The 27,200-nt window shown below is 37.1% G+C and overlaps 2 protein-coding genes across 2 annotated transcripts in view; one reads left to right on the top strand and one right to left on the bottom strand.

The window, feature by feature from the left end:
• Positions 1-1,105: 1,105 nt before the first annotated feature.
• Positions 1,106-12,360, bottom strand: LOC144968652 (coiled-coil domain-containing protein 86-like). The gene is made up of 4 exons (XM_078907204.1): positions 12,113-12,360; positions 4,846-4,975; positions 2,366-2,440; positions 1,106-1,325 (listed from the first exon to the last, which is right to left on the bottom strand). Exons 1-4 carry the CDS (start codon positions 12,205-12,207, stop codon positions 1,260-1,262), a joined length of 366 nt encoding a protein of 121 aa, XP_078763330.1. The 5' UTR covers positions 12,208-12,360; the 3' UTR covers positions 1,106-1,259.
• Positions 12,361-17,061: 4,701 nt separating this feature from the next.
• Positions 17,062-27,200, top strand: part of LOC144968653 (THO complex subunit 5 homolog) — a 31,598-nt gene continuing 21,459 nt past the window's right edge. Inside the window, exons 1-4 of the mRNA XM_078907205.1 lie at positions 17,062-17,240; positions 21,449-21,592; positions 21,968-22,084; positions 23,558-23,655. Of these exons, the coding sequence (XP_078763331.1) occupies positions 17,217-17,240; positions 21,449-21,592; positions 21,968-22,084; positions 23,558-23,655 (383 nt within the window). The 5' untranslated portion in view covers positions 17,062-17,216. The remainder of the gene's footprint in view (positions 17,241-21,448; positions 21,593-21,967; positions 22,085-23,557; positions 23,656-27,200) is intronic.

Raw genomic sequence — 27,200 nt, forward strand, 5'->3', positions numbered from 1 at the left:
CCTGAAAGATACCTAGTTCGAATATCCACCGTGTTATGCGGCAGTCAGCAAGCCACCTCTTCCTAGCTCAATTTGCGGCATTGTGCTACGTCTGACACCGGGGTTATTCCAGTCTTCCCTATGAGTAAATCCTAATACAAATTTCTGCATGCTGAATATAGGGAACTTTAATATTATTTATGTTATTGGTATGTTACAAGGGTTTGTGTTGGAATGTATCACAACATCCAATTACCACTGTAGCCAACCATGAGCACTGATGGCGAAGAGATAAGAATAACCACTGGTTAGTTTTAATGAGAGAGAGAGTTTAATGGCGAAGTGATAAGAAAAAGCAGATGGTATCATTTATGTGAACGGCGTTGGAGTGTGTAAGTGACTGTGGATGTCTGCGTTTGTATTATACCGCATACACACATGCAGTGTAGATAGATACACACATAAGTAACTGTCAATGTCACCAATAGTCGAGAATTTTTAAAAACCCTTTAATTATTTGGAGGTTTTTAAAAATGTTGGCTGGGTGAAATTATTTCGAGGAAAACATTTGAGGAAGGAATGTCATGACAACAAAAAATAAGGAAAAATTTTGGGATATTTGAATTAGTTCGAGGAAACTGTACTGGAGTCTCGATAAAAATATGAAACAGTGCCAAAAAGATGCTGAAAGAAAGAATTCCCCCCCCCCCCCCCCAAAAAAAAAAAAAAAAAAAAAAGAATTTCCCCCCCCCCCCCCAAAAAAAAAAAACAAAAAAAAAAAAAACAAACCCCCAGACTAATTAGACTGCAGTTGATTTATTTGGGATTTTTTTCTTCCTGCTTTGTGGCACTGTTTCATAGACTTAGATATTTTCTAGCAAAAATATGGACACCGGTTTCATTTTTGACATGCTTTAAAAGAAAGAAAAAAATAATAAGGCAACTCACAACGAGCTTTCAATGAGAATGGATTTATTTACAAAATGACAAGAACAGTAAGGTTGCATAGCATGGCTGCCATTTGAGATCTTATGGCAATTCACAATCAAAGCAAAGCTCAATTTCCACTTTAATTATATATATATATTATATATATATATATATATATATATATAATATATATATGTAAACTATACACATATATAAAAAATGTTGATAAAAGTAGGTGTTATGATTAAATAGGAGGACTCCTTATGTGGCCATTATTGACCTCCAACTATGCAGACTGTAATTTCATGTGTCGAGTGATGGATAGGAGGAAGAAAAATTGAAAATAAAAATTATCTTGTTTCAATTGATTTCAAGTGTTTCTTTCTCATTCTCTTGATCTTGGTTGTATCCTTTATCTGGAGGAAATATAAAACAGGAAAAATTAAGTGTTTTATTCCATCAAATTTATTTGACTCTTTGATTTCTCTCTCTCTTTTTTTTTTTGTGGCAGAAAAATAGCTATTATAATTGCGAGAAAATGCATAAAGGATTAAATATCTTGTAAAATAATGCAGAAAGACGAAAATTACACAAACCTTAAGAAAACCAAATCTGCCGAGTTTGAAAAGCTTCTTTAAATTTTGTTAGAGTCAAAATTCGACTTGAAATCATGAATGATAAACACAATGTTCAAATTAGCAGCATAAGATAATACAACAACCATCAAAGATACTCGTATCATCCTAAGTAATTGTGTTTTTACTTCCCCTAAGCCTGTTTTCATTCCCATGCTGCTTTATGGATTTATCTTGAAATTATATTGCTTGGCTTTGCCTTAGACCTAACAAGGACATCAGGCAAAAGCACCTACATCACATCGGTGTCCACCAATCATTCGCGGATATTCTTAACCAATGAAAATTCTTACTGGTAGCATTTTTAACCAATGGAAATACTTGTTTATTTGTGATTATATTGTGGTCATGAGTGATAAGAACATCAACTTATGTGGATTTTTTAAATTTTTTTTATTTTACTAATGTTATATAGGAAGAAGGGGGAGGGACCAAGAAAAAAAAATCGACTTGGGTAAAAATCGACTTAAGCAAGGTCGATGTATCTAGAGTGCACTGTATACTGTATGTTTTTAATTTTGACCAGAAAAAATGACTTCAGGTTAAGAAGACTCACAATTTGTTAAAAAGTCACAAACTGAGACAATTTGGCCGATCAATTTGAAGTGTGATTAAAAGTGTGATTTTCTAAAAGAAATAATTTTTTTTAAAAACAACTAAAAACTCCCAAAAAACTTGAGCTTTCATATAGCGCAATATCCACTAAATGGGCTATTTGTGAAAATTTCTTACTGTATGTAGTTGGTAACAATATCCATTTTAAAAATATGCTCTGAACCTAGACACAGAAGTATAGTAAAGAATTATATTACAAAACCTACCTCTTGGACAACTTCCGATTTTCTTTGGTTCTCCAATTTCTTCTTTCTGTTCTCCTCCATCAGTTTCCTCTGCCTCTGTTTAAATTGAAAAACAAAAACAAAATAGAAGTGTTAAAGTTGAATAAAATGAGGGATTCATTTAACATTAACCATCTACACTTAGTTGACAATCAACTCTTTAGATGCAAGTCTTTCTCAGTGGTTTGCCATTTGTCAATATCCAAATATAAAAATAACTTAATATGACTTGCTAGATCCTAAATTTAGTGCCTATTGAGCAGTATAAATGCTCCTATAATGAACAAATTGTATAGAGCAATATGCACTAAACTTGTTCTAAACCAATTGCAACAATGAGCATGTAGGATGAAGCATGCTGTGTATAAGGTTGCCTAAAGAGAGACCCAAAGAATGGACGAGTAAGTCAGAAGCTGAGGGTCATTTTGAGAGGCTACGAATATGCACTTGTCTTAAAAAACTTTTTAAAAACGTGAGCTTTTACATCACACAATATCCACTAAACCTGCTCAAGGCACTTTACAAAGGGTTCATGACCAACAGCAAGATGTAACATGTAGAAAGAGACATGACGCCTGTTAGGCAATATTACAATTTTTCCAGACAGAGACAATGCTTCTAACAGTCAGGTGCTCAATTTACACCTAAGCATGTTGAGAGAATGTGAGTAAAGATCCTTTTCCAAGGACTCATCTATGTGATGAATAAGGCTTGAACCTGGGAGCTTCTGACCCGAAGGCGAGTGTCAAGCCACAGGACCACATAGCTACACAAACCTGCCCTGTGTAATAAACGACATCTGAATCTTTTAATAGACAGGGTTTGAGTTTACACTAACTCTAACTTGACATCAGAATTTCACTCAGAGAGCTGTGTCGCTTCACAGATGACTCATCACTCTTACTGCTCTTTAGGTGAATACATCCATGATTATAAACAGATTAGTAATCAGGGATGCCCTTTGCCAAAAACAAAAAGGCCTAAAAATATTTGCACAGAGACAATATGATAATATTTTAAGCAAAGCTTTCTTCAGTAAATTGCATATTACCCATAAAAAATTAAAAAGATAAATATTCATCTAGCAGGCACAAGAAATTCATTTTTAAACATCTTTTATTACTTTTAACCAATGTAAAGTGCATTGAGCATTATATCATTTTGAAAATATAAGTGTCATCATATCATTATTTTTATTATCATTATCATTATTTTAAGTGTTCATCTTTAAAAAAAGATTTTCCCGATTTAGCTGGAACAAGGGCATCCATGAGTAATGTAAAACTATAATTACGAGGGTGAGACAAAAAGTTAATTTATTATTCATGTGACGTCATATTTGGCGCAATTAAACTGACACACATACTCTTTAAATCAAAAGTTAAAGTTTTAATTCTGTCAAATTTTGACAAAGTTATGACAGTTCAAACTGGCTGTCCACAGCCATCAACGACAGAAAGCTGTAATTGAATTTCTTGTTTTTAAAGAAGAAACCTCGAGTAACATTTTTAAATGCATTGGTAAAGTCTATAAAACTCAGGTATTTTATAACCGTAATGTTTTAGCTGGGTTGAACCTGAGTAGAAGAGATAATCAATGGAATGATGACACCCCTCTTCCTCAAAGACCAAAAACTTCAAAGATGAGAAATCAGCTGGGAAAATTATGCCAACAGTGTTTTGGGACATTAGAGGTGTAATCCTCTTTGATTTCCAACTACAGGGAGCTACTGTCTGAACGGTACAAATAGACCTTGAAGCAACTGAAAGCAAGAATTTGTTGAGTTAGATGGGACGATTATTGTCTCTTCATGAAAATGCCCTTCCACACACAAGTGCCAAGAAACTGGAGCTAATCAAATGATGGACAACACTATCTTACTTTCCTTATTAATTCACGAGACTTGATTTTTTCGAACTTTCATATTTTTGGTCCAATGAAGGGACATCGCTTTGAAGATGATGAAGAAGCTAAAACAGCAGTGAAAAATTGGCTCAAAGTTCAGCCAACTCAGTTTTACGAGGATGGGATACATGACCTTACAAAAAGGTGGACTGTGGCATCTGAGAGACAGAATCTATGCTGAGAAGTAGCATTCTACTCGGCTGACAAACTTAAATTTGAGGTATAACGCATGGTATTGATTTGTTTTAAAGTAATAAGCAGAGTTCCATTACTTTTTGACTCACTCTTGTACATATGACACAAAGCAAATTCAGTCTCAACTTTGGAAAGTTAATAATCATGCTAACAATCCCACCTGGGTTCATATATTACTATGCTATGAAAAACCCCCCACAAAGCAAAACCTCAGCTTTTATAAAGCGCGATATCCAACAAATGTGCTTTACGAGGAATCCCTATCAAAACCAACTTAGCATGTAGGACAAGACATGATGCCTACAAAGCATTAATATTTGAAAAAAAAAACAAAAATTAGAAGTAAAAACAAAAGACCAAACCTGTTTTTCCTGGGCACTTGCATCCTTCAAGCTCTGAAGCATTTCTTTAAATTGTGCCTTCTCTTGTTTCCTCGCCATCTTTTGATCCCAAGTCGTTCTCAAAGACTTTTCTTTTTTTATTGAAGAGTGTCTGAATTAAAATAAAGATGGAAATAAAAATGATTAAAACACATACTGAAAGTGACATCCAAGTTTTTTATGGCAACTTAAATTTTTCTTAAAACTAATCATTTTTAAAATTGAATTTTTAAAGTTTATTTGTTTATTATTGTTATTACTTTTTTCTTTGAGTAATTTAATTTGTCATGATCATTATCATCACTATTTGTTTACCATGGTTATTTTTGTGATTGTTTTTTTTTATTATTATTACTCTAAGGCAAATAAACAATAAACTACAGAGATGACAGGGACTGATGATGATGATGATGACTTTTAACACAACTACAAGGCAGTCACTTCATGCCACTTTAATCCCTCAAAAAAGCCATTGATTTCCATCAATATATCAGAGACACGATTATCTTTGAAGCACGAAGTTGTGACTTAACACAAGACTACACAAAATTTAAATACTACCCTTAGATTTATATGAGGGGTGAAAGCATAAATATTTACCAAGCATTATTTCTTTGGGGTGGAGGGTCACGCGAATTTACCCATTGTCGAAGCTACCCGACTCTACCCTATCATTTTCATCTGTTTTTGTTTCTACTTGTGTACTCATCTACCCATTTATATCTTAATCTAGCTATTAAACTATTATTCTCTCTCCCTCCATCTATCTATCTATTTTTATCAATTTACTCAACTTTCCACTCTCATTAATAGAGGGCTTTTCCCCTCTTCACTCCCCAGGGACTCCTTACCCCACATTTTCTTCATTACAACTTCTAAAACTACAACTACTATTACTACTTCAACTACTTCTACACTTCTATTATCTCTTTTATTTTCGATTGATTTCTAGAAATTTCCTGTCTCCCCATAAGCCGACCTGCCCTTACCATTCATACTTCTACCACTACCACCCAAGTATACAGACATTACAATTCTTCTGTACATTTGTATTATTTACAGTTAATTAAATATATTTTATAAAGTTCCAGGAATCTCTCTCTCACACACACACACACTCACGCCATTGTTCATGACTCGTATCTCAGTGCTCCTGCAAATAATAGAAGTAACCATCAATAATACCTCTACTGCTACAGCCACCACATCATCATACTACTACCTCAGTAACCTCCACATCGTTATCAAAACTATAGCAACCACCACCACCTTTACATCATCATCATTGTCATTATCCTTATAGTAATCATCACTACCACTACTACATCATCAATACCATCACTACAACCACAACCACCACCATCACTACACAACAACAGACACATTGTCATTGTCAACGAAATGCAAAATAATAATAGTAATAATAAAAATAAAAAATTAAAAAGGTAAATGATAATAATATTTTAAAAAAATAATAATAATGTGGCATTTTTATGCACCTCCGTTGGAGGTGTACAAAGACGCACTACTTTTTAATATTGATATCGTCGGGCAGCCATGATGAGAAGATAATGAAAACATGGCTTTTCGGCGCAGAGTTAAAAAGTGTCTGCTCATAGATTAAGAGCCCTGAAATTTGGCATGATTTAAAAACACATGCTGTATATTAAAAAAATAAACGCATTTGAAAATTGCCAAATTTTAACTTCCATATAACTCCTGAAATTTTTAATGGATTTTTCGTTACTTGGCACCATAAAAGGAAATTGAAAGATGAAAATAATGATACCAAAATATCTGTGATATTCCTCTCTATAAGAAAGTTATGCATTCTTTAACCGAACCCCCCTAAACGAGAATGGCAATTTCCAGTCACAACTTTCTTATTCTTATACTTATGAGCGAGTTGGGTCACAATCTGACTCCCACTGCTGCTGCTCACTAAACTGCCTATTCAATCATCCCTCCTTTTCATTCCTTCTCAAAGTAACACACTCTCATTCAACTTCAAGCCATTTGACAACACGCCATTATGAACAGAAAATACTGTGTTGTGTTCAGTGAGGGGAAAAAGACTAAGTTTCAGAGACAGGAGAGTGCTTCTACTTCTACTACTGCAAATAGTGATTCCACAGTGATATCCTTATTCGCAGTACTACTGCGAATGGGAGGCCTTCTGAAAGCTTCTTGTGCAGGGAAATAACCCAAATATTCCCTGAACTCATACTAATCCTAGAAAAATACAACCTAGCACCTTTAACTAACCCTAACAGGAAAAACAAACACCCTATCACCTTTACTAAGACTTATAACTAACCCTATTAGAAAAAAAAAGTCCTTCGACCTCGAGCTAACCCTAATACTAATACTAATAGAAAAAACAACAACATAGGACTGCTTTGCACTGGCACTACCTTTCACAACACTTCACAAATCAAAATGGCGGCCGAGAATCAAAACAATGGTCAAATTAGGAAACTAAACTTTCACTAATCTATGAAGGTTTGTTCTGGAGTTTTTAAAATGCTTCTAGAGAGATGGGCCTTTGGCCTACCAACCTCTGCTGAACGTCCAACTCGCCTTGAGCATGCATTCACGTAAAATATAAATATTTTTTTTAAAAACCTACCTCTGTTTCAAAAACTAGCATCTTTCAACTTTCTAAGAAACATTTTGATTTTTCAGAACTTTAGTTCGTTAAAAAATACCGGCCAATCTGACCCGTTGAGTCGAATGAAAACGAAATTTTGTTGTTTACACGGTTCAAAGGAAATGCCGTAAATAAGCTTTCATGAACTTCCTGTGTTGTTTTTACAGTGTCACGTGACCGTTTTGAGAAATTTGTCATCTGCTACAAATAATTAGACCAGTGGAGGGGGGGGGGGGTAGATATTTTCATTGGAGCAGAAAAAAAGTGAGTATGATTTCTTGTACTTGTAGAGAGGACTAGGGTCCAACAGCAGTCAAGTTGATTGAATGAAAGAAAAAAGGCCTTTTTTATCCACCGCCACCACCACCGTGAGAGTGGAGGGTGGGGGTGGGGTGGGGTGGGGTTGCATTTAGACGAAAGGGAGATGTGTCGCTTGGTGACCTTGGTGACGTAGAGCATGTCAACGATGCTGGCAGGTGTTCTTAACCCCTTAACAGCGAAGCTAATTTTTTGCTTTCAGATAATAGTTTGCTTTTACTTTTATCTTTATTATTGTTAACGGAGAATACAAAGTTTCCACCAAGAGAGCAGTCAGACTATCGCAACTTGGACTTCAATTGTCTATAATCGTTTTGCCGTTACTTGTCTTTTGAAGAAAGAAGATTTGGTGTTAGGTCAAAGATCGAATTTCACCGCTAAAGGTTGCATTGCTACTGGGTTTGCTCTCTTCCCCCCCACCCTCCTTTTTTTTTTCAACTTAGTATTGTTGATTGCTATTTCATTTTTTATGATTAGCAAGTGCCGTAGATGTCTCACAGGATGCAGGAGTACTGCAATTAACCCTTTGCCAGTGACATTGATTTTTTTGTTTTCAAATAATAGTCTTCATTTATATTATTTTTTAACGCAGAAAAAAAAACGTTTCCACCATAAGAGCAGCAAGAATATTGATAAAAAGCGCTTTGAGCACGTTGGGTGGATATTGCCCTATATAAAAGCTCAAATTATTAAATTGTAATTTGTTATTTGTCTTTTGATAAAAACAGTAAGATTTTATTTTTGGTCCAAGTAAGATTGATATTCGCCTTTAAAAGGTTAAGTTGTTTTGTTTTTTCAGGTTTTTTTGTTTTGTTTTTCAAATGCGGATACGCTTCTTCTGCCTTTTCTTTTCCTCAACTGGCAAGCTATCGCTGTACTTACCTGCATGGCTTGCACACACAAAAGGATACATCTAGGTCACAAAATCAGACAACTTGGTCACACATCAAGACATCTCTGTTTCGTTTGTTCCAAGATAGCAAAACAAACCAGACGTCTTGGAGTTCGAAATATTTGGTATTTGCAAGACCCCCAGAAACCAATTCTCGATACAGCTCTTGTGCACGGTTACTTGATTTCTTTCGTACCCGCCCCCAAAATCCCACTTATTGTGTGTTATAGGCAGAACATAATAAATAGCTGGGCTGCCACATGCGTGACTAAATTGGCCAAAGAGATAATCTATACTTTGGCATTAGACACCCATTACCCGATGTCTTGGTTTTTAATCCTAGCCTGGTGAGAGAGAAAAAACAAAACAAACATACATGTATCTGCAAACAGCAGAACGTTTTCATTTTACAATGAGATGGGAAGGGGAAGGGATAACACTATGAAAAAGAGAGAGAGAGAGAGAAAGAGAGAGGGAGAGAGAGAGGAGAGAGAGAGAGAGAGAGAGAGAGAGAGAGAGAGAGAGAGAGAGAGAGAGAGAGAGAGAGGTGGGCGGGGGGATAGTAAGGGGGAATGGGAAAAGATGAAAGAAACAATGGGTTGCCTGATGACGTAGATCAAAGGATTGTTACAGCGGTGTTCACGGTGAGTACTTCGTGAAATTTTAACCTTTTACTTTTACAGTGACACTGATTTTTTTCTCCAGATTGCTTATGCAGAATAAATCGTTTCCACCAAGAGAGCAGTAGTAAGAGTATATTTCGACTCGGGCTTCAATTAAACTATAAATCGCAAAGCTTGTCTTTTAATGATAACATTAAGACTAAGATCTGGAGTTTGGGGAATGTAAGATGGAATCTCGCCATTAATGGATAAAACTGTTTTGATTTTTTTAAAAATAACTCACACACACAAGCGTGCGGTCAAGACAGCGAGGACCATCACTGACAGAATGTTGCAACGGTAAACCAGTTTAAGTGTACGTAGATCCTGAGGCTAGATGCCCTGTTACCGTGTACGTAGGCACTCCAAAAAAAAAAAAAAGAAAAAAAAGAAAGAGACACACACACACACACATACTCACACACTGTCTCGCATCCTCTACGAACTAATTTTGCGCACCAATTTTTACTGCACTTATGCATCAAATTGCATACCTATCTGGGGACACTTTTTTCCGTATCTTTTTCTCAATAAACTTTTTAAAAAACCTTTGTTATTTTTGCACGGCACCTGACGTAACAGACATAAACTCACACGATTTCGCGAGGAATGAATCATGAAAAAAATTAGGATATACTTTCAAACACAACTTCTGAAATTCATCAAGGATTGTCCAGTACCGAATGTTTTTTGATAGAAAACAAATGCCTCTTCAAATCTAAACTGCTTTTGACGGTAAGCGGGGGGTTTGGGAGGGGGAGACTTTAACTCTAACCCCCCCCCCTCCTAAACCCCCTACTAGAAAATTATTTAAAAAACAAGAATACTGGGATGCATGAGCTTTCGGAAGGCCTCCCCCAAACGAATGATTGGTCCTGGTAATAAGGAAGCTAAGTATTGGTAACCCCGGCGCAGCTCTCTATATGATGACAAATTTAATAAATAAACGCCTGACAAAAGTAAAAGTAGGCAGTTTAGTGAGCAGCAGCAGTGGCAGTCAAATTTTGACCCAACTCGCCCATAGGAAAGTTGTGACTGGAAATTGCCGTTTGCGTTTTGGGGGGTTCAATTAAAGATGCATAACTTCGTTATAAAGAGGAATATCGCAGATATTTTGGTATCATTATTTTCGTCTTTCAATTTCCTTTTAAATGGTGCCAATTAAGGAAAAATCCATTAATAATTCCAGAAGTTATATGAAGTTAAAATTTGACAATTTTCAAATGTATTTATTTTTTTATTTACCGCGTGTGTTTTTAAAATTTAAACTCTTGTTTTTAGAATAACATCTAAACTCTATTCATGCCAAATTTCAGGACTCTATATCGATGCGCAGACACCTTTTAACTCTGCGCCGAAATGCCATGTTTACATTATCTTCTCATCATGGCTGCCGGACGATATCGATATTCATATTGATATTTTAAATTTAGTTATGTATTATTTTAATTTTAGTCCATAATATTTTCAGTACTATTATTTGCTATGTTTTTATTCTGAATACATACTTTCCAACTTTATTTATGGGCTTTTTATAGTTTTTGTTTTAAAAGTTCATATATTTCTTCTCTTTGTGAAATTCGATATTAATAATATCGATATTTTATCGATTTATACCAATTGCTTTAATTGAATTTTATTTTACTTTGCCATCAAGTCATCAAGTTTCTTTCCCATATGTTTATCATTTGTATCCATATTCTAAAGGCCTTAGCCTTAATAATTATTATGGTAAGAAGTTCTTTTAGTTATACATTTTGACACCCCCATACATTGAGAGAGAAGGGGGGGGGGGGGATGAAATTATATTGATTGTCAGTTCAAATGATGTAATAGCAATAAACCCAAAGTGGTTCAGCAGAATTTTTTAAAGTATTAAAAGCCAGAACGTTCCTTCTAACTATAATAGGGAATCTGTTTCAATTTATTTGAACTTTTTCAATCTACCATTTTATTTATATGCAATTAAGTTGCCATAGGTAAAAATAAACTCATTATGTCATTACACAACATGTTTATATCTTTTCATTTAAATACTCTCAAACCCTTTTTTATTCTCTATGTATTAATTCAAAGAGGGGAATTATTTGCAATTGTTTCAGTGAGATATTGGGGATAATTCCAAAAGTGATAAAGCAAATTGTTTCTTACGGCTAGCCGAGTTTTTGATTATGTAACATTTGCGTCATATTATGTAATAATGTGTTAATTTGAAATATTTATCTTCCTCTTTATTAATGTAAATGCAATGTCCTCGATAAGACGAACATTTTGGTATACAATACATGACAAGAACTCCATATTGACTGTTTTAACCATTTTTTATTAACATTACGCGATTTCGGTCACAACTTTGCAATGGTAATTTTGGGGTAAAAATCGGTCTGAAATTTCAGAAATTGAACTGCCGTAACTACATTTCTAATCAAGATAGAAACAAAATTCAAACTGTTTTGTAATCTGTGTTGCCAGCTCTTTCATATGACATTGGTTTCAAGTGTGTGAGGTACATTTAGAATTTCTATTAAACTCCTAGTAATAGTAAAAGGTCCATGGTGAAAATACAAACGATCTTTCGGAAGGCCTCCCCTGCGAATAAACACTTCGCTATTAATTATTATATTTTTTTGGGTATCTATTTCCTACCTTGTGCCTATTGTTTTTACGGAAGCACCTTGGCTATATATCTGTACCTGTCTCTTTTTATATTTAAAAATATATTTTCACCTTTCCGTTCTGACCGTTTTCCATGTTCTGCCCGACTTTGGTTTTCCTCTTGGAATAGATGCACTTTTGGATTCAGAATCTGTTTCGTTAGCCATGCCTTAAGTTTTTAATTTGTTACCCTCCACGACACACCAATGCTGTTTTTCTTGTTCTTGTGATGTTCAGTCCACTACACTACACTCTACACAGTTCTTCAGTGCCTGGTCCAACAATGTTGACTGTTTCATGCCTAATGTCTATTGGAAGTGGTTATTCAGTATCAGATACTGAATAGTGCTTTGCCACTATTCAGTATCCATAAGGAACTCTTTTTTATAGAGAGAGTGAAAAGTACGACAATCTCGGTTGAACTGCTGACCTACTTCCAGATTGAACACGTGCAGTAACTGACAGCCCGATTCAAAGTTGTAAAAATATTTTGATCGAAATTTTTAAATTTCAGCTATCGTGCAATTAACATAGTTCAAAATATCAAAATAAGAGAGGCAGTCAAATACATTTTTTAATGTCTGAATAGACATGATTAAATGTCTCTAAAAGTTCAGTGACATCATGGCATGGTGGATATAAGCTGTTTGACTCTGAGCTTAAGGTTCGAGAGTTCAAATCCCTGTAAGGGTAACTTTTTTTTTTTTTTTTCCCCATATTTTTTAAAAATTCCTTCTGTCTATTTATATTTTTAAAACTTTTGTTTTAATAATTTTATTTGCTTGAAATATACTTTAATGTTGATAATATACTATTGTTCTTTTATTATTATTATTATTATTATTATTATTATTATTATTATTATTATTATTATTATTATTATTATTATTATTATTATTATTATTATTATTATTATTATTATTATTATTACTTACTATTATTATTATCGTTGTTGTTGTAATCGTCATCATCGTCATTATTATGATTATGGTTATGATTTTTTTTTAATCAAGTAGTTGGAGTAATTTAATCAGTTATCGATTTATTACGAATATCTTTTATGTGTTATCATCGCGTTGTTGTTTTTCATTATTGTGCTCTTCTATTGTTTATTACTTTTTAAAATCTTGCTTTTTTCTGTTGTTGTTGTTGTTCTCCTTGTTGTTGATGTTTGTTTGTTTGTTTTGTCATCTAAGACAAACCCGATTCATTATAAATTCATTTTTAATTGAGCGATGTACTTCCGAGAATTACTTGCCGTATTATATTGAAATTTACATGACAATAATAATAATAATAAAAATAATAATAATAATAATAATAATAATAATAATAATAATAATAATAATAATAATAATAATGATGATGATGATGATGATGATGATGATGATGATGATGATGATGATGATGATGATGATGATGATGATGATGATGATGATAATAATAATGATAATAATAATAATAATTTAGATACTGAATATTAGACTACAATTGACATCTATTTACTGAATACACGTGGTATTTTTATGGATGTTTCTTTTTTTACGAAACCTGCCGAAACCCGACAAAGTTATGGGAAGTAGGCAGCAGTGGGGAGTGAACCTGGGACTCAGGGAAGTGTACACCATTGGGGAGTGAACCTGGGACTGGGTTTCGTTTTTAAAAAAAAGCAATTACTTTTTTACGAAACCCGCCAATATCTGACAAAGTTATGGAAGAAAGTAACAGTGGGGAGTGAACCCGAGACTATGGTTTTTCGGCGGGTTTTGGCAGGTTTCGTAAAAAAGTAATTGCTTCATTCTCGTCTGGTACCCAACTCCCATAGTTCGGCTTCATTTCCCACTGGTATCCATCTTCCATAGTCCCAGGTTCATTTCCACTGATTTCCTCTTTTCACAGTCCCAGGTTCACTCCCAACCGGTGTGCACTTCCCTGAGTCCCGGTTCATTGCCCAATGGTGCCCACTTCCCATAACTTTTGACAATTTCGGTAGGTTTCGAAATAAAAGTACATTCTGAGCTCACTGTCCACTGGTATCAGCCTCTCGCAGTCCCGGGTTCAATCCTCATCGGTGTCCAAATCCCAGATTCACTCCCCACTGCTGCCTGCTTCCCATAACTTTGTCGGCTTTTGGCGGGTTTTGTAAAAAAGTAATTCCCCTCCCCTTGGTATTGCTTTTTTTACAAAATCCAGAGTCCCAGGTTCAATTCCCACAAGTGTACACTTCCCTGATTCTCAGGATCACTCCCACTGTTGCCTACTTCAATAACTTTGTCGGATATTGCAAGGTTTAGTCGGGTTTCGTAAAAAAGTAATTGCTTTTATGTGAAACTCGCTGAAACCCGCCGAAAACCAGAGTCTCAGGTTCACTCCCCACTGGTGTACACTTCCCTGAGTCTCAGGTTCACTCCCCACTGTTGCCTACTTCCCATAACTTTCTCGGATATTGCCAGGTTTTCGTCGGGTTTCGTAAAAAAGTAATTACTTTTATATGAAACTCGCTGAAATCCACCGAAAACCAGAGTCTCAGGTTCACTCCCCACTGGTGTACACTTCCATGAATCTCAGGTTCACTCCCCACTGTTGTCTACTTCCAACAACTTTGTCGGATATTGCCGGGTTTCGTAAAAAAGCAATTGCTTTTATATGAAACTCGCTGAATCCCGACGAAAACCAGAGTCTCAGGTTCACTCCGCACTGGTGTATATTTCCATGAATCTCAGGTTCACCCCCCACTGTTGCCTACTTCAATAACTTTGTCAGATATTGCCAGGTTTCGTCGGGTTTCGTAAAAAAGTAATTGCTTTTATGTGAAACTCGCTGAAATCCGCAGAAAACAAGAGTCTCAGGTTCACTGCCCAGTGGTGTACACTTCCATGAATCTCAGGTTCACTCCCTATTGTTGCCTACTTTCAAAATCTGTCGGATATTGCCGGGTTTCGTAAAAAATAATTGCTTTTATGTGAAACTCGCTGAAATCCGTCGAAAACCATAGTCTCAGGTTCACTCCCGACTGGTGTACACTTCCCTTAGTCTCAGGTTCACTCCCCATTATTTGCCTACTTTCCATAACTTTGCCCGATTTTGTTGGGAGATGGCGCATTTCGTAAACAAAAAGTAATTGCTTTTTTTTTTTCAAAACCCGCCGACACCCAGTCACAGGTTCACTCCCCACTGGTGTACACTTCCCCGAATCTCAGGTTCACTCCCCACTGTTGCCTACTAACCATAACTTTCTCGGATATTGCCAGGTTTTGTCGGGTTTCGTAAAAAAGTAATTGCTTCTTTATGAAACTAGCTGAATCCCGCCGAAAACCATAGTCTCAGGTTCACTCCCCACTTGTGTACACTTCACTGAGTCTCAGGTTCACTCCCCACTGTTGCCTACTTCCCATAACTTTGTCGGATATTGCCAGGTTTTCGTCGGTTTTCGTAAAAAAGCAATTGCTTTTATATGAAACACGCTGAAACCCGCCGAAAACCAGAGTCTCAGGTTCAGTCCCCACTGGTGTACACTTCCCTGAGTCTCAGGTTCACTCCCCATGTTGCCTACTTCCCATAACTTTCTCGGATATTGCCAGGTTTTTGTCGGGTTTCGTAAAAAAGTAATTGCTTTTATGTGAAACTCGCTGAAATCCACCGAAAACCAGAGTCTCAGGTTCACTCCCCACTGGTGTACACTTCCATGAATCTCAGGTTCACTCCCCACTGTTGTCTACTTCCAACAACTTTGTCGGATATTGCCGGGTTTCGTAAAAAAGCAATTGCTTTTATATGAAACTCGCTGAATCCCGCCGAAAACCATAGTCTCAGGTTCACTCCCCACTGGTGTACACTTCACTGAGTCTCAGGTTCACTCCCCACGCTTTGCCTACTTTCCACAATTTTGCCGCATATTGTCGGGTTTCGTAAAAAAAGTAATCTCCCCCCCCCCTATTTTGTTATTGCTTTTTTACAAAACCCAGAGTCCCAGGTTCACTCCCCACTGGTGTACACTTCCCTGAATCTCAGGTTCATCCCCTCCTCCCCCCCCCCCCCCCTACACACACAGGCACACACACACACACGCTGCTGCCTACCTCCCATAACTTTGACGGATATTGCCAGGTGTCGTCGGGTTTCGTAAAAAAGTAATTGCTTTTTATTACGAAACCCGCCGAAACCCAGTCCCAGGTTCACACCCCACTGGTGTACACTTCTCTGAGTCCCATATTCACTCCCACAGCTTCACTCTTCCCATAACTTTGTCAGGTTTCGGAAAAAAAAAACACCGTATTATAGTGCAAAACCACTATTCAGGTCAGATACTGAATAGTGCAAAACCGCTATTCAGTATCTGATACTGAATAGTGCAAAACCACTATTCAGTATCAGATACTGAATAGTGCAAAACCACTATTCAGTATCAGATACTGAATAGTGCAAAACCACTATTCAGTATCAGATACTGAATAGTGCTAGCCATGTCTATTTACTATTTAATTTTTGGAATTATTTCCCTTGCTGAAAAGAACTAGATCTATACTTTTAATTAGTGGGTATGAGATTTCGGAGTAACATTTCTAAGTAGGAATGGTTTTTTAAAATCTGGTAATATAATGAATAATGCAGCAATGTGCTTAGAATTTGACAAGGGAGACCAATATAACTCCGCCGGTAGGAGGCCTTCCGAAAGCTCCTACATCCACATTATTCTTGTTCTAGTAGGGGGTTTGGGAGAGGGGAAACTTTTTTTTTATAATAATATACTCTAGTTGGGGGTTTGGGAGGGGGAGACTTTAACCCCCCCCCCCCCCCCCCCCTCCCTAAACCCCCTACTAGAAAATTATTTTAAAAAACAAGAATACTGGGATGCATGAGCTTTCGGAAGGCCTCCCCCACCGGTAGGTATAAGTATAAGAAATCGATAATTATTATGGTCGCCAAAAAAAAAAGAAGAAAAAAAAAAAAGGAAATAAAAACTCGAATAGAAAATTTCAAGACGAGAACGATTTAGATAGGAGCCCAAGAACCTTAACTCCGAATCCAATTTTCTTTTTCTATGATGATGCTTTGATTTCAGAATCAAGTCTGATACTCTCATCATACCTAACTGTTGTCAGCCAGCGAATATTGATAAAGCCTAAGCATAATATTTTTAAAAAGATATTCTTTACTTGGATTTCAAAGGATAGCAATGAAACCAGATAATTCATCGAAGGTTTGTAGAAAGCTTTCTATTCAGCCCTGAAACTCTAGGCTCTAGGCCTAGGACGGAACTTTGTTGATAACATTTTTTATTCAAACTCAAAACATCTTATTAATCTTAATTCGACCCATTCAGGTGGATGGCACATGAAATTACATTTAATTTGATACCTTATTTGTTTCTCTTCGACAAACGGTTCCAGAGTTATTGATATGGCTGCCTGGCTCAGACTCTATTCTACTTCTTACTTCTTACTTCTGGGAAATTCCACGGGTTAACAACGGCGTAAAGTAACGGACTGGCACATCAGAGTAAAAATGCATACTTTATTTTTTTTAGACCCATGCATTTTGTGCCCTGAAATGCATTGTATTTATTGTATGATGAATCTTTATCAACTTGAATTTTTTTGACATTATATGTTCAACATAATGTTGGTAAAGGCAACGGATTGACATTACTGACATCAGAAAATCCATCTTTTTCAATTTTAAGATGGATCAAACTTTCTGAAGTTAAACCTTCCAGTAACAAATAAGTTCTTTTATAGTAACCACGAGATGTTGTTCTACAACCCACTAGCAATATTTAAAAGATTGTCCAAAATTTGAATCTGCAGTCTTTGAAAAAGTGTCGGTAACGGACTGACAAAGACAAATGGATGGTAACGGACTGACACCTCTGAATTTTATTACTCTGAATAACGGTTACTACATAAAATCCAGAGCAAAGAACACTTTATGTCATTATGAGCAACACTGAATACCCAGTGTCATTGATCACACCAATACTCTTCCTTATATGGATGTCAAGCTACATTGGGCATGATGAGTAACTCGATGGGTGACATCATATTACCTCAATCCCAACTTTGCTTTAAAAAAAATTAAATAATGAAATAATGATTCGTAGAGTTGAAATCTATTCTGTCAAAGTCAAACAGGAACTTTATTTCAACTATGAAATGAAATTATCCACAAAAAAAAATGTAGATAAGAAAGGACTTTAAGACTGGGGAAGGTTTAACATTCTTTTGGTACTTATTTTTGACGCTTAATTTTTATTCTGTATTTCATCTTGATTCCTCAAGCTTAGGAATTGTCAATAGGCCATGCCCATCACGGCAAACTGGTCAATAATATTGGCAGTCAATCTCTTCCTCATCTGCACTTGACCAGAAAGCCAGTTATCTGAGAAAGATCTTCAAAAATTTCATTTGGACCATTTTATCCATTTTCCTATGATGCAGATTGCAGTATGTCCTGAAGTATGATGGCCTTTTTTTTTTCAAAGAGGCTGTCCATTTGTTGAGTCCATTTAAAGGGTGTGCTTGGTTTCAGCAGGTTGCGGGAGTGTTGCATTCTGTCTGCTGATGCAAAACCATATGCCACTTTGTTCACCAGTCCAAACCAGCTTCTCACATCTGTGTTGCGAGGTTTGGGAAACCCCTTAATCGCCTCTAGAACCTGTGGGTGTGGACGAACGGCCGTAGGGGAGATTTCGAAGCCTGCAAAGTTGACAGTGTGTTTTGCAAATGAAAATTTTGATGGATTGAGGATTATACCATTCCGGCCACATGTGTCCAGCCATTCTGCTGCCTGAAAGAAGCTTTCCTCGATGGTTGGGGACCACATAATTGTGTCATCAATGACTTTTGTTTTGTTGGCGATGTGATTGACGATCTCGTCAAGCCGCCTGGTGTAGGCATCGCCTGACGCAGTGTATCCCTGAGGGCAGACACAATACCTATACCGACTCCAGGTTGTTATAAGTGTAGACAGGTCTCTGTCTCTGGGGTCCAGCGCGATGCTGTGATAGCCGTTCCAGGCATCGATTATGGTCTTCCGGGAAATTTGCGGGGACCGTGCGGGCTTGATGGAACGGGGATTGGGTGTGGTGTGTCTCCCTCGTGGCATGGCGATTCAGCGCTTGAAAGTCGACTGTTTACCTGGGTTTGCCAGATTTCTTAGCACATACAACCATTCTGTGACACAAGGAGACTGGGGTTCCAATTGGGACTGGTTCTATTACGCCGAGTGTAGTGTACAATGTGCTGCTTCTGTAGTACTCCAAGAGCCATTTTTCTAGTTTCTCTCGGTTTTCCTCTATGGCTGAGAAGGGGAGGGATGCGGGCAGGGGCGGTGGAGTTTGATGGGGAGAGCAATTACAGCCATCTTCCTCGAGCCCGCTGTCAGTGGCTGAAACAATGGAAGGCATGTGTAGGGTACAATGTCCTGGGCTTGACAGGCCTCCATAGATAGGAACATTTTGTTGGTCGAATCTGAGAAGTACACAATCTGGCATGTCATTTTTTTTCTGCATAGTTTGTGTTGGGCTGGTGACGTGTAGGATTAGAGCGCCCACGATTCCGATTGGATTCTTGTTTGCGGCCTTCATTTTCATTGTGGTGGGGATGAGTTGGGACTTGTTCATACATAGCTGCCCAGGGCTTGACAGACCTCCATAGATAGGAACATTTTGTCCGTCGAATCAGAGTCTGGCGAGTCGTTTTTTTTCTGCATAGTTTGTGTTGGGCTGGTGATGCCTAGGATTAGAGCACCCATGATTCCAATTGGATTCTTGTTTGCAGCCTTCATTTTCATTGTGGATGAGTTGGGACTTGTTCATACCTAGCTGATGAAGGACGGATGTACCAGCGAGACATGACTGGCAACCAGTGTCTGCAACTGCCAGTACGGTGGTAGCTCTTGTAGGGTTACATAGGGTAGGTTCAATTCCTAAGTCTGTGGCATCTGCTAGGAGGGCCTGAATCTTTACGTTGATGACCGGTTGGGTGCAGATTCGCGTTTTTCCCATATCTCCCGCAGGAAACGAAAACATGATGGTCTAGTGTCACAGCGCTGACCATCTGTTTATTGTCAATTATAGCAGAGCAGAGGCTGTCGAACACAGCTGTTGCAGAGTTCCGTTGACTGGTATGGGGCCTCTGTCTGGCACACATTTTCGAAGTTGTGGGGGATGTTGCAGTTTGTACAGGTTTGATTGAAGGCAGGGCAGTGATTCACACGTTGTTGAGTTCCACCGCAATCCCGGCCTTGCTGCAGTGACCACAAGGATGTGTTTGGAAACCTGCTCTTTTGTCTGCAGCCCGCCCCTGAAGATGTCTTCTCTCTGTCTGTCTGTATGTACTGCTCACTGCATCCATTGCTCCAGGCGCTATTGGGTTGGTGGGAATTGGGTTTATGCATCCGGCAGAACGTATTCCGCTTTCCTTGGCCTCAATAAAGCGGATGGTCTCATCGAGGGACATCTCTTGGTTGGACTGGCCAAGGACGCCAAGGCTTACATCATCGTCTGCGAGGCCAATGATGAGGGTGACCCTGATCATTTGATCACTGTATGATGGATGCTCTCCGCCCTTGCACAAGATGTTGAATTGACACACACTCGCTTGACCTTTCAGGCGGGCGGAGATGTTTTTGCAGGTTCATCCCTGTCCTGTCGAATTTGTTGTGAAGTTGTAGTCTAGCCACCATGACATTCTGTTGGCGGACAGCGAGGGATTTTATGTGCTCAAGGAGAGTGGACTCGTCATATGATGTGATGTTGTTGAAACTCCTGGTGAGGTCCTTGCGGAGGGTCTCGTCGCAGCACTCCAGTAGTTGAAAGATGGTGTCGTCACTAATGAGGCGTGTGGCCCGCTTATACTCTGCCCAGCGCTGGGCAAAGTATGTCCATTCTTCGCTTGTCCCGGATCAGAGAATACTGGGCATTTCACCTTCTCCGCTTTGATCCCCATAGCCATGGACATAGGGGCATGAGTGGCGGATGGGTGGGTGATCCTCTCGTGCATGTCCTGGAGTTTCAGTAGGACTTCGGGTGGTGTAGTTGCGGCCCATGTAAAATCACACTGTGGTGCGGGACATCTGATGTCAGTCATTTTGTTTCTGTATAAATAACTCTATGAAGTATTTGTTGCAATCTAATATTCTTTATTGATCAACAATACAGAAACAGGCTTAATATGGTACCTGTAAATAAACACAAATATAATACAGAAGTTAGAATATCCTCTATCCTCTTTGAACTTCTGTTCAGATTCAAATTCTTATAATAAAACAATGTATAAGAGAAGAACAAACTTTTCCCATTTTCTGCTTTTCAAGTAATATGTGATTAGTTTCTATGTATTGGTTTTGAATTAGTTTAATATTTTGAATACCTTAGTTTAGATTTTCATCTTTTTTTCTCTGTCACAGAATGATGGAAAAGCTGGAGGGTCGGAAGAGGATGAGGCATTGAAACGAGACCCTGTGGCAGATCTTGGAAAATTCCACTCAAGTTGTGAATTTATCAAGTCATGCATAGCTAAAATAAAAGAATTAAAGAAAGCAGATAAAGATGTAATACCCTTGTCATGATCAATTATATCGTTTTCTTTTGTTCCCTTTTTTTTTTCTATTTTTTTTTTAAATTCATTTTAAAATAAGCATTACAGCTATTAATACTATTGGTGTGATAAATCGTAAATACTGTTGTATATCTTAATAGCTTATAACAGCAAATGCATTAAAGTTCAGGTTCACACCTTTTTTTTTCTTGTTACCTTTGGACAATTTAAGGTTCATTTTAATCTATCAATATTTGGAGTAAAAATTTTCTGGTCAAAATTATAAAAATGTTTTTTGTCAGTACCATATAGATGGACTAAAAATCGTCACAAAAAAAAATTGTCTTCAATCTTTCTTTCTTTCTGATTATCTGTATTGTTTTCCTAGAATTCTCAAGAAATCCAGGCTGTCCACACGGATGTTGTTGTTCAATTCATTCAAATGAAGAAGCTCAACAGATTAGCTCATTTTCGATGTAGGAAAGGCAGAGAAGCTACAAACGATGTATGTATATTTTTTTATGTTTTTTTTTTTTCTATTTGTTTTTTTTACTGTGATATATAGGTCCCTGAAAGGAGACTCGTTCAATATACTTCAAAATACAGATTAAATTGTACCAGTTTTCGAAATGAACGATTTCTTGGTAAAACGATAGGTAACAGCAAATGAATGGTCTTGCCCCAGAATTTGGAATAAATTGCCTTTAGAAATAAGAGAATCAACTATTTTTCAATGTATTTATATGTCCTTATCTGTCTTTAAGTGTGTGTTTGTGTTTGGACAGGTGTCCATTAAACAGAAGACAAAATTTGAGGGAAGAAATTATATTCAACAACTGTTTGTCACCGCAGACATACAAAATTTATCTTGGTGTTTTTGATTTGCTTTCATTTTCAGTAATTTTTCTGATTTTTCTTACATTTCATCATCATTATCATTTGTATTATTGTCCACTCCGGATAATCGCAACACCTTGGATCAGCGAAAATGTTGCGATTAACCGAAGTTGAGTTTCCTGTCCACTAATGCAACATTTTATACATTTATGGTAAACTCAAACCAGTTGTTGTAAAAATTGTTCTGAGTCCACCACAGACTGAGCAATTTGATTGGAATAAAAATATATGGCAGCCCTGTATAGATTTTGACAAGCAAAAACAGCTTTGAGGCAAGCCGATATCTTAAACTTGATGCACTTTCAATTTTTGTTCTCAACATTTGTAAGAGTCCAAGAGATTAGCCATGATGAGAGACAATAAGCTCTCACCAAACCCGTTGGTCACAATGCACCGTTGTCAATCACAAGACAAAGGATACCATCGCTCAGTCTCTCCTCACAACTGTCATCGTCTAACTGTTGTCTAAACCATGCCCAGCCCACTTGTCTCATATCAAATGGTCACAGATGACCGCACAAACCCGAACTGTAAAGCCCTGCCCCCTTTTGTCTTTTTTGCATTAAACCCTGTCCACTCTCGATTCTTCAACATGTCATGATTTCACCCATGATGAAATCAAATCATGAGATTTTGTTTGATCGATTACTTGAATTTGCCTCTTTTTGAGGGATACAATTTGTTGCGATTAACCGAAGTTTGTTGCGATTAACCAGTGACTTTTATATAGAAATAATTCCGTTTCTTGAGAAATGTTGCGATTAACTGAAAGTTGCAATTAACCACGTTGTGATTAACCGGAGTGGACTGTATCATCTTTGACATATTATCACCACCATTATCATTATTATTACATTTTCATGCAAATTCCAAAGTCCCCAAGAATTTTCGCTAACGACTTTTCTCTGGAAAATTGGCAAATCAAAATGTTCAAGTGAATTAATTGTAAGTAAGACAAACAAGATGTGATATACACAACTATGCATACAAACCTGATTTTAATTTTGAACTTTGCTAAAAAGGAAACAAACTACTTTTTGTTTTCATATTGAAATATTCTTCTTTCCTTGTTTTGTTCAAGGCAAAACACAAGATTGACCAGTGCCACCTAACACTACAGAATCTACTATATGAGGTCATGCATCTTCAAAAGGAGATCACTAAATGCATGGAATTCAAGTAATGTATTGTCTTTACATTATTACATCTCAAAGAAATTTTACTCTTATTTTCTTTTTGAAATCGGGTAATTTCGCTGTTTTTTCAATGTCTTACTTCTGGCCTGTTGTGAGCCAATTGGGCAACCCAAACACTGACAATCGGTTTCCCTGATTAGCTAGGGGAATTAGGGTAAAATTGTGCAAATTAGTGATGAAAGCACCAAATTTGGTACAAAGTAACTTGAGACCACTATTAATCGATGTTGATATAGAACCACATTGAGAAATTCCTCTAACACTGTAAAATAGGGAGATGAAAATCCGCCTAAATGAGCTATATTAAAACAAAGGGGCGTAATCCATGAAATATTTGTTGACAATTCGGTGCTTTAAAAATATATTATTTTTAGCCCGTGTAAGCGGTTGATTTTTTTGTTTAAATAATTATAATTGTTAAAAATGTGACTTTATGTGATATAGGAACCGTATAGGACGGTAGTATAGCTTTATTATGAGGACTGGAAGGGGGGTGGTGGGAGAGGATGAGATGGTGCTGGTGTCAGTTTTACTTGTGTTGGTCGTCATCGTTGTGAAGATGATGGTGGAGGTGATGTTGGTGATAATGATGATGATGATGATGATGATGAGGTGATTGTTGTGATAATAGTAGTGATGATGATGATGATGATGATGATGATGATGATGATGATGATGATGATGCTGTTGATCAGGTGGTGGTGGTGCTGATCTTGGTAGTGATGATGATGATGATGATGATGGTGATGATGATGATGATGATGATGATGATGATGATGATGATGATGAAGACGACGATGAAGATGATGATCAGTGATGATCAGTGGTGTTGTGATGATGGTGGTGGTGGTAATGGTAGTGATGATGATGATGATGATGATGATGATGATAATGATGATGATGATGAGGTGATTATGGAGATAGTAGTATTGATAACGGTGATGGGGATGATGATGAGGTGGTGGTGATCGTGGTAGCGATGAAGATGAGATGATGATGATGATGATGATTATTATACATTATTATATTATTATTATTATTATTATTATTATTATTATTATTATTATTTTATTATTATGAATTATGGATAATGATGATGGTGGTGGTGGTGATAGTGGTAGTGATTATGGTGATGTTGGTAACTATTAATTTCGAAAATGAAAAACTTTCTTGGTGACGTATATTAACATTTTTAGATGATTAGGATCCAACAAAAATCATATTTATTAGACAAATGACTGTGGAATACATTTTTCTTGGGAGACTTGAGAGAATTCAACATAGCCTTTTCTAGTTTATCCTGATCTCTTTGAATTATTTAACGGGCAAGATAAAGCCAATATCTCGTTGTCAGCTTTTTCCATGTGAGTGTGTTCAAGAAAAACATATGTTGTCTTATTGAAGGCTAAAAATGTTTCCTTTCCTGAGGTTAGCTGTCGAGGCCTGGTAGTCTGTCTCTGAACCTGATTGGGTGAACATACGACTGGGTGCAAACTCTTTCACAGCATTCTCTCTCTCCTCTCTCTCTCTCTCTCTCTCTCTCTCTCTCTCTCTCTCTCTCTCCTCTCTCTCTCTCTCTCTCTCTCTCTTGATCTGTTCTATACTTGAATGTTTTATATATAGCATGGCTCCAGAAAGGAGAGCTTTTGTGAAACACAACGAATAACAACTTGCAACAACGTAACAGAAAACATGAATATACAACTCTAAACAGATGTTATATTATTAGACTTCAGTAAATCATTTGATAAAGTCAATTACCATACTCTGGCTATTAAACTACGGAGATATGGAATCATGAGTAACACACACGACTGGATAATGGATTTTCTCAATAATCGTAAACAACTGAAAGAGCAATGTCAGAGTCAGCTCCAGTACTACAGGTGTTCCCCTAGGTAACGTACTGGGTCCCCTCTTGTTCCTTATCTACATCAATGATTTGCCTGAAAGATTGTCGCTCGGAACTCAACTGAGACTATTTGCGGATGACAGCCTTTTGTACAGAGCAATAAGGCATAAGAAAGACTCAGAAATTCTTCATCGGGACCTTGATTCCAGAAAATTACCAACAAAAGGAAGATAATACACAATACACCACAACTCACTATAAGAAGTCACTGAAGCAAAATATCTCGGAGTAACGATAAACAATCGCCTGACCTGGAAATACCACATTGCAAACATATGCAGGAAGGCAAACTCCACCCTGGGATTCTTGAGAAGAAACCTCTTCGGCTACAAAGTAACAATAAAAGAGAAATGCTATAAAGTTTATGTTAGACTAACACTCGAGTAAAGCGGTAAGGTATGGGATCCCGATCACACCTCCAAAATTAGGTAAATAGAATCAATCCAAAAAAAGCCATAAAATTCGTTCAACAAAATCCTCAAACGAATCAAAGCCATATATATGACACCCCATTTGGAACCATTGAAGGAAAGGAGAGAGAAGAATAAACTAAATGTATTTTACAAAGGTCAGAAAAACAAAGTCAGGTGTCAGTACACGGCCTCCAACAGAGCAAGAGGAAACCTGGCAAATTTATGTTGCCACAATCTAGAGTGGACTACCATCTTCACTCGTTTCTGCCCTCAACTATAAGACCTAGGAACAATTTGGATAACTCCCAGAAAAACAATTGGGAATGCTGCTGCTGAGCCTTCCACGAGGAAGTTTCAGCTTGAAGAGGAAGAAGAAGAAGAAGAAGAAGAAGAAGAAGAAACAATTTCAGCAACAGCAAAATTAGAACTTTGTTTGTTTTTGTAATATTCAGCATTTTTTATGTTCATAAAACGGACATGACAAATCTTCTCCTGATAATGAACTTCCTGCGCAATCAAATCACCATTTGAGAACATGGAGAGAATCTGGTCATCGTTTATAATTTCTGCAGCCACGCGGATATTTTCGTTCATGTCTTTTCTCATTATTGAATGGAGGGAAGCTTCATCTTATTGTTGCAAAGCGTACAATGTGTCCTATTTCTTGTGATAACGTCATCTGAGGGAAAACGCATATTCTGCCTCCTTGGACAGTGGGATGATGAGAGAATGTCTACATCGGGATAATTTGACAAGTTTTCTTGTGATTTCTCATTTTTCACAGCAAGCCTTCTGATTTTTTTGTGGCCGTATATCAAAGCGACATAATTTGTGCCAGTTGGTATCATTTTGCTTCAGGACCTCCAGTGTATCCTGAGAGCGGTCTTCAACAGACAAATCGAGCTTGTCACTATCATTTTCTAATCCGTTAAAAGTCTTAACACCATAGCTGGTAGAACGCTACGCTACAAAAGTCACGAACCATTGACCACAATATGTGCGCTTTGACAGAGCTGGACATTCTAATTTTTAATTTTTTTTATCTCGACAAATGAATCATTTTGACCAATCCACCTCAATACTGCATTTTGCCTTTATATAATTGTTAGTAATTAGTACAAGATTTAGTACATTGTCAATGCCATGATTTAATGGGTTAAGTGACTTGATCACGGGATTGTTGGTGATGGGGATGAGGCGATG

The sequence above is a fragment of the Berghia stephanieae genome, chromosome 3 (genome assembly GCF_034508935.2).
Source record: "Berghia stephanieae isolate SIO BIC M18660-M18661 chromosome 3, UCSD_Bste_1.3, whole genome shotgun sequence".
NCBI lineage: Eukaryota > Metazoa > Mollusca > Gastropoda > Nudibranchia > Aeolidiidae > Berghia > Berghia stephanieae.